This window comes from Acomys minous (assembly GCF_964271855.1).
Source record: "Acomys minous genome assembly, chromosome: 2".
Taxonomy (NCBI): Eukaryota; Metazoa; Chordata; class Mammalia; order Rodentia; family Muridae; genus Acomys; species Acomys minous.
In genome coordinates this window covers 82,835,372-82,844,539 of record NC_140484.1, presented here as the reverse complement: position 1 = coordinate 82,844,539, position 9,168 = coordinate 82,835,372, and the positions used below count along the sequence as shown (strand labels likewise).

The 9,168-nt window shown below is 35.0% G+C and overlaps 1 protein-coding gene across 1 annotated transcript; it reads left to right on the top strand.

Annotated features, from left to right (window-relative positions):
• Positions 1-2,479: 2,479 nt before the first annotated feature.
• LOC311609796 (vomeronasal type-1 receptor 4-like) lies at positions 2,480-3,397 on the top strand (the record flags this gene model as incomplete). Its single annotated transcript, XM_084803158.1, has 1 exon — positions 2,480-3,397. The coding sequence occupies one exon, from the start codon at positions 2,480-2,482 to the stop codon at positions 3,395-3,397; it is 918 nt and encodes a 305-aa protein (XP_084659284.1).
• Positions 3,398-9,168: the final 5,771 nt, after the last annotated feature.

Sequence of the window (9,168 nt, the reverse complement as noted above, 5' to 3'; positions counted from 1 at the left end):
TTAAATAGAATGTAAAAAGTATGTCTGATGAATAGTGAAAATTGGGTTTATTTGCACTTATGAAATCAAATTCTGACAAGAGTAGTTTCTACAACATTTGACTATAATTTTAGCAGTGCATTTTTATATACTGGCAGGAAGATAAGATTCAATGGTAAATTATAAATCAACCTATGCACAGATTGAAACTTTGAAAATGTTTCTTACCATTGTTGAGCGCAAACTTATGTAACATGTTATATGAAGCTATTAGTTGTTCAGATTTCTCACGTCTCTATTAAATTTGTAATTGTTATGTATTTTAACATTCATCAAACATCTTCCAAGAACTTTAATCATCAATGAATAAAATTTGACATCAAATATTCATGAAAAGCATTGAAGACAATCATGAAAACATAGTTGCAAATTATGTTTACAATTTTTATTTTTATTTTTTAATTTTTAACTCTTTTATTAATTTATTCATGTTGCATCTCGATTGTTATCCCATCCTTTGTTTCCTCCCATTCCTCCCTCCCTCCTGCTTTTAACTTATTTCCTTCTCTTATGTCTATGACTGAGGGGGATGACTTCCCCCTCTATATGACCATAGGGTACAAAGTTTCTTGTTAATAGCCTGTTATCCTTACTCTGAGTGCCACCATGCTTCCCCATCAAGAGGATGTGGTCGAATATGGGGCTCCAGAGTTCATCTAAAAGTCAGTCTCCATTCAACTGTGCAGAATGTCTTGTCCATTGGCTAGATCTGGGTGGGGGTTTGATGTTTACTGCACGTATTGTCCTTGGTTGGTGCCATAGTTTGAGCAGAACATCTGGGCCCAGATCCGCCCATCATAATGTTCTTCTCATAGGTTTCTAGGACCCTCTGGATCCTTCCATTTCCTCATTCTCCCATACTTCTCTCACCTAGAGTCCCAGTAGGATGTTCTCACCATGTGACCTACAATTTTTAGCTTTCACTCCAGAAAGCATCTTTGAAGAGTAAAGTCTTAAGTTAGTCTTTTTTAGTAAGAATATGTGATTGCAATTGATGTGATAAATACTATCATACCGAGGGGTCATCTATTGAATTATAAATGCTCTGAAGAACCTAAAGACAAAGTTTGGGCATTGGGACTGGGTAGAAAGATTCTAGATATTGTGAAATAGAAATGATCCAGGAATCTCAGGATGAAGGTAGAATACTGAATGATGTCTCTCTTCTACATATCATCTTTCTTCTCTACACTAAATGAGCTAAAATAATAACATTTAATTGTCAAACATGGGTAGCATTTCACTTTCAAATTATTATCTTTCCAGATATCTCCAGCTCCATGGAAGGTTTTAGATCATACATTTTCCATTGTTTGCGCATTATTTTACTGCCATGCAAGATTTGGCATGATTTATCTGATAGATGACAGAAACATCATTTTGTGTATGTTAAGACATTGCAGCAATCCAGAAACTCTAAAATGGTGAGTTATAATGCTATTAAGAAGAGTCAGCATAAAATTACCTCCATAAGATTGTATATTCTAGTGAACGTATCTGCTTTGTTATCTAATGGAGCCTGAAAGATCGTGAACTGTAAATTTCATGAGCAACTTACAAAAGATTTAGTAAACATCATGTTGCTTTAATTGTAGCATTATTAAAATTCATGGGTGTTTTATGCTTGGACTCATTATGTTGGTCTGTGGTTCCACAGCATTTATTACAAAAAATACCTGCAACGCTCAGACACATTCAAAGAATTTTTCTCCCAACTCACATTTCCTTTAGGTGATATCTTTTAACATATTTATTCATAGATATTATTTTCATGTGAGTGTGAAGAAAAAAATGATTAAGCTCTAATTTTGAACATAACATCTAATTTGATATTTGAATCTGATTTTCAGTTGGTTTTTATGTAAATAATAAATATTATATTATTTATGCATAGAGAAATACATATATATTGCTCTAATATTTCATTATTTAATTTTATACTTTAGATAATAATACTAGTCAGAATGGATTTATTTCCTGATGCAGATGGTGACAGTAGTCTTCTTTCCTGATACTATTGGTTGTCAAAGTTTATGCTGGAAATGTATAATTTAGTGATCTTTCCATTTGTAGTGACTAGCCAGTGTTTTACCCAAAGGAGCAATGCATTCTAAATAACACATATTCAAGAAAGATACTTGAGAATTCTCTACCTTTGTTGAGACAATCTTAGTAGAAGTTATTATTGTTGGCAAAATGTGTTATTTGAGCTAGGATCTTGCTATATTGTAAACATCAGCTCGTTTTCCTTTCCTCTTTTCTTCTTCTTCTTCTTCTTCTTCTTCTTCTTCTTCTTCTTCTTCTTCTTCTTCTTCTTCTTCACATCAAGTGATTCTACTATAATGATATTCAAGCAAATAAAATATTGAATTAATCATTTTGCTGAAAGAAGTAAAAGAAGTAAAGAAGTAATTTAAAGGATCAGGTAATAGAAAACACAATGGACTCCAGAACTTTAGCAATAGGAATAATGTTCTTATCACAAAGTACAGTTGGAATTCTGGGAAATACCTCTCTTCTTTACCACTATCTAATTAATTACCATAAGGAGCATACATTGAAGCCTACAGATTTAATTCTAATGCATCTGACCACAGCCAACTCCTTGATCATTCTCTCTAAAGGTGTGCCCCTAATAATGGCAGCTTTTGGTATGAAGCAGTTTTTCAATGATTTTGTATGCAAACTTGTTTTGTATATTCAAAGACTTGGAAGAAGCATGTCTATTGGAACTACCTGCCTCTTGAGTGTCTACCAGGCCATCACCATCAGCCCAGAAAAATCATTCTGGAAGAATCATAATGTCAAATCTTCAAACAACATTAGTCTTCTTATTTCCATCTGCTGGGTTCTGTACATTGCCCTAAATTTCATTTTCCCTGTGCTTATGCATATCACAAGGATTCACAAAAATATAACAGAAAAAAGGGAATTTTCATATTGTTTCTCTTGGGGTCGTGAAAAAATTATAGATTCACTATACACAGCATTATTGGTATTTCCTGAAGTCTTGCTTTCTGTGCTTATCATTTGGTCCAGTGGCTCAATGATTTCCATTCTATACAGACACAAGCAACACATTCAACATATCCGGAGCACCCGCGCTTTCCTCAGAACCTCCCCTGAGTCTAAAGCCACCCAGAGCATCCTGTTTCTTGTGTCTACTTTTCTAGTGTTTTATACCCTCTCCTCCATATTACAAGGTTTTGTTGCTGTTTTACGTGATCCCAGTTGGTGGTTGCTAAACATCACAGCTCTCATTTCTATGTGTTTTCCCACTTTGAGCCCTTTTCTTGTGAGTCGTGACTATATCGTACTAAGATTCTTCTTATGGATAAATAATGTCAAAATCCAATAACTATGTCAAAGGTAAGTGGATTGTGTATTCTTTGCACCTTATTTACATGTTTAGTCACTTTTGCTCATCCAAAGGTCAACATGAAAATGATGAAGGAAGCCCTTCATCAGTGTAAATTAATGCCTCAGATGTATTTGGATTATCTTCCTTTTAAAAAGTAATTAATTGACTTAATCACTTTATATCCTGATAATAATCCCCTCCCTCCTCTCTGTCTAGTGCCATCCTCCCTCCATCGTCACACTATTTTTCTTCCCCTAATCTTTAGAAAAGAGGAACTGTTCCTCAATAACCTACTGCAGCACAAATGGTCATATTAGGTGGGACAACCCTGCCAGGAGGAAGTAATACAAAAGCAAGCAACAGAGCCCATGCTCGAGAGAGTCCCCACTCCCCTTACTAAGGGACCCACTCAGAGCCTGAGCAGCTCATTAGCTACACTTGTGTAGAAGGCCTATGTACAGTCATTGAATTGTCCATGGTTGATGCTTCACTCACCACAAACCTCTCTGGGCCATCGTTAGATGCCTTGATAGCCTTCTTTCAGATCTCATGTCCCTTCCATGTCCTAATTATCCCTTACCCACACAATTTCCACAAGACTTCCTATGCTTCACACAATGTTTGTCTGTGGTTTTAAGAATGTTTTTAAGCTACTGCTGGATGATCCTCTCTGAGGATATGTCTGCTAGGCTCTCATCTGCAAACCAGAGTGTCATTAATAGTGACAGTGGTTGGCAATCTCACATAGGGTGGGTCTCAGGTTGGGCCAATCAGTAGTTGGACACATCCTCAATCTCTATCTTTGTCCTTGCATATCTTGTAAGCAAGGTAAATCCTAAGTTTTTGTTGGTGAGTTGGTGTTCTCTCCCCTCCACAAGGATTCCTATCTAGTTTGAGGGTGTCTTGTTCAGATTCCATGACTGCTGCTACTAAGAGTCTCAGGTAGAGTCACCCCCATATCCTCCTAGAAGCCTGTCCTGTGGTAGGTTTCTAGCTTTTCACAGAGATGTCCTCACTCATGGTTTCTTTTTTTCCCTGTAGGCCTTCTGCTCTAAGATCAACTGGATTATCTTCTTGTTGAAAGTGCTTCTAATATGATTCAGCACAACAGAATTTAGAAAGTTAATTTTCTATTATAGAACAATGATGTCTATGTTTTCCTAGTAGTTCTTGAGTAAAATTAATGAGTTATATTTCATCTACTCAATGTCAGTTTCCACAATGTAGCTAACCAAATAATACATGCATTATATGAGTTTGGTAAAGCTAACAGTGAAAAACAAGTCATTGCTGTTGTTAGGAATTAAATTTTTATGACTTCTTGTGTATGTTAATGGCTGATACATAGATTTTGCCTGTATTACATTATTATTCTTTTATAAATGAGATTTTTGGGCAAGACAAAAAAACCACAAAACTGTCCATCTTTTTGGATGTCAAGGTTGTATGGCCAAAAAGTGAAAATACAGAAGAAATTACAGTGAATATTTTCATTCTAGGCAAAGTATTTGAAAATTTTGCTAGCTTTTGTCACTATGAAACTGCCTTTTCTCAGGGACATTATTTAGCACATACAAAATGCTTGTGTACCTCACTCCATTCCATTGAGATTTGAAATGGTTGGCAAAGGGATAGAGTACCATCAGAATTTTCATGCTGTCTTCTGTTTCCAAAGAATTAATCATCTTTATTTATATTCTAGGAATCCTATTATTTTAATCCATGTAAATTAAATGGCTACAGAATAATCTTTCAAAGACCCTTAAATATTTAGCCCTGCCATTCCAAATAAATTTTATGTATAACTGCAAAGTGTTACTTAACACTTACTAAAGTATAGTTAAATTTAAGTCTCTATACTAGATTGTATTATTGGTAGAAGCAATTACTTTTTATTCCAGTGAATATTTCTGTAGTGAAGCCAGTTGAAACACTTATATAGTAAATAGTAAATTTACAGTTATAAATATACTAGGAACACCTTGACATGTAAGAAATATGAAATTGGTTGAGTCTAGGAAATTTCATTGCCTATTGACTCTTGCCAATATGTGATATTGCTGCTCCCACAGACAATCTCAAAGAACAGTGAAGAAGTGAGAAAGAATCCATGGTAGGGAGAGTTGAGCAAGCAGTGAACAGATGAATAATGGAAACTAAGCATTGGTTGAACAACTAGCTAGAGGAACTAGTTGTTGAAGAGAGGTGAGAAATTGAGGAAAAAGAAATACTCTGAGACTCAGGCATATGTGGCACAAGCTGATGTTTTTAAAGCCTGGGAGAACTTTATTTTCTGTCTCTCTGTCTCTTTCTTGCTTGCTTTAACATTTTTTATCTCTCTTCTTGCTTGCTGTTACCCATCTTTCTACCTCTCTTCTTGCTATTCCCCGTCTATAATCCATCTTGCTGTCTGTCTCATTCTAGCTTACTGTCTCCTTGCTTTGAGTTCTCCTTCAGCCAACCACAGTATTTTATTAAAATCAAGTTCTTTTTTTCATTACAGATTGTGTCATGATTTTTCTCATCCTTTACAGTCAATGGGGCATTCAAAAATGAACAAATATTTATTCCGAGTCCCAAACCAACAGATGTGCTAGCCAAGCCTAGACTAACTACCAAAAGGGACCTCTATTGTAAAATATCTGTAAAGCATGACATTCCAAGTGCACATTCTATTGCAATCAAAGGAGATTTTAAATTAATTTATCTACAAGTAACAATATCTAGCCAGGTACTGTTATGTCAAGGTCTTAACCTGCTTTGAAGAAGTTTATGCTTATGTTATTTTTTATTTGTTTGTTTTGTTTTGTTTTTCAAGACAGGGTTTCTCTGTGTATCCTTGGCTGTCCTGGACTCACTGTAGACCAGGCTGGCCTCAAACTGACAGTGATCCACCTGCCTCTGCCTCCAGAGTGCGATTGCTAGGATTAAAAGTGTGTGCCACCACACCAGCTTATGCTTGTGTTCTTACAGACAGAGCAAAAACTCTGTCATTATCTCAAATATTTGGCCAGATGCATTCCTTCAGAATTCTCTGTGGGGAAAAAACTTTCCCTGAGAAATAAAGACAAAGACAGTTTTAGGAGAAAAAGCAGATTTCTAGACAAAATTAACCTGGACAATGAACAATATTTAAGAGCAGTGGTGTTCAGCTGAAAAATCTTTGGAACTTTATTAAGCAAAACTTCAACAGATGTTTTGGATTTTCAGAGATAATGCTGAACAATCAGAGGTCTCTGTGACTTTGTTAAACAAGCCTCTGTGGCTCATCTTCATCTCAGTGACATAGTTTACTAAAATTTTAGAAAAGAAATCAATATATTCTGATAATTCCAGTAGAATACACACCAAACCTCCACAAGTACAGAAAAATTACACCCAATACTTAGGTACACCAAGGTAGTTTGTTTGTATACATATAGTTAAAGGTTTTGAATAATTTTTCATTGAAGAAAGTCATTGAATGTTAGGAGATTAGTAAGCTGTTTTTTTTAATTTGGAAGAGAATGTTGAGAAGAATGAATACTGTGGAGGCTTGCAAAGTTTCAAAGATAAGTAATGATTTTTATCATGGTCATTATTAAATTAGTGTGTATTGCAATTTGCTTCTGGATGACTAAGGATGAAGAACCAATTTGAAATAACAAGAAATTATCACCACTTAAGTAAAATTCTTGTTTGTTAGATGGGGCTGAGAAATTGAAATGTTGTGATTAAAAGGACAGCCAGGAAGGTAAAATACATATTTTCTCAAGGTCAGCATACAGAACCAAGTAATCAGTATTCCTCATGGCCTCTGTTTCAGTTCCTGAGTCTGGGTCCCTGCTTTGAGTTTATTTTTGAATTACCTTCAAACTGACACTGTTCACAGCAAAACTCTAATTCAATATAAGTACTGAGCACTGTCCTATTCTTCCTGAGCCTATCTTTGTAGTCTGATTAGAAGATATCAAGCAAATCTACTAGGGAAACCACTTGAATTCATAGCCACAGCCTAAATTAAGCATTCTTTTGTAACCTTATACTAATAGCTCTCTTTTTCCTAGCTCTGAGGTAGCTTTGTGACCATAATTTTCTGCTAATGAACAAATTGACTAATTGACATCCTAAGAGCTACCAAGCAAAAAGGAATGCTTCAGAAGACACATACAGAAGTCAAGTACAGAGAGAATATTTCAATAAATTCTTTGAAAACCAGGTAAAAAATAGAATTCTCAGGTTTTATTTAGATTTAATGTATAGGTATATACATATATAAATACAATGAAAATTATTGAAAAAGAGGTCATTAATTTTATCTAGAGCAGAGAAATATATATGGATGGGTTTGGACGGAGGATTGAAAAAAGAAGAATTTTGTAATTATATTGTAATCTCATAAAACTCCAAAACCATTTTAAAAGCCAACAAAAAAGGAGAGAACCTCTCATATTTTCTACATTTATTCTCAGAAATTGGACTATCTTAACAATATATTCAGGAGTTCACCTCATAAAAGCATTAATGATTATTCAAAAGAGGGTGGTAAGAATAGGAGCATTGTGTAACTCAGTCAGAAGAATAAAAGCCTAGAGAATACCAAACAGAGTAGCTCAGAAATGAAAATCCTCCCACCAACAATAATGAAAACACTAAATATATGGAACAAAGAAGAGTATTAAAAGCCATAAGGGAAAATGCACAAGTATTATACTATGACAAAACTATCAGAATCACACACAGCTTCTCAGCAGAGACCATAAAATCCAGAAGGGTCTGGGCAGATGTCTTGAAATCCCTAAAAGACCACAGATGCAAGTCCACACCAGTATAGTCAGCAAAACTTTCAATAATCATATATAGATAGAACAAGATATTCCATGACAAAAACAAATTTAACCAGTGCCTATTCACAAATCCGTCCCTACCAGTAGGCTAGAAGTAAAATACCACCCTAAGGAAGCTAACTACATGTAGGAAAACATAGGAAATAGATGCCATCATTACAGCAAAACAAAAATTAGTCTGGCCTACAAATACACTACAAAAACCAACATCGATATAAGCTAAGCAAGACAAATGACAGCAACAGACATCATGAATCAAATGGATCTAAACATTTCAATAGAACTATTCACCAAAACACAACGGGTTACACCTTCTTCTCACATACTGATAGAATATTTTCCAAAATTGACCATATACTAGGTCACAATGCCACCCTCAACAGATACAAGAAGATTGAAATAATACCTTGTATTCTATTATACCACCATGGACTAAAGTTGGACCTCAACCACAAAAGAAATAACAAAAAATCATGCACATGTGTGCACTGAAAAACTCTACTCAATAATAGTGGGTCATGGAGAAACAAACAAATTAGATACTTCCTAAAATTCAATGAAAATGAAGGTTCAACACACCCAAGTTTATGAGACACTTTGAAAGCAGTACAAAGAGGAAAGTTTAAAGCACTAAATGCTTACATAAAGAGATTGAAACCATCTCATACAAGCAACTTACTGGCACATCTGGAAGTTCTAGAAAGGAAAGAAGCAGAAACACCCAAGAGGAGTAGATGGCTGAAAATAATCAAACTTAGAGTTGATCTCAATAAACTAGAAACAAGGAGAACAATTTAAAGAATCATTGAAACCTAGAGATGGATCTTTGAGAAAATCAACAGGATAAACAAACCCTTAGCCAAACTAACCATGAAGTAGAAAGACCCTATCCAAATCAACAAAATCAGACTGAAAAGAGAAACATAACAAGAAACACTAAGG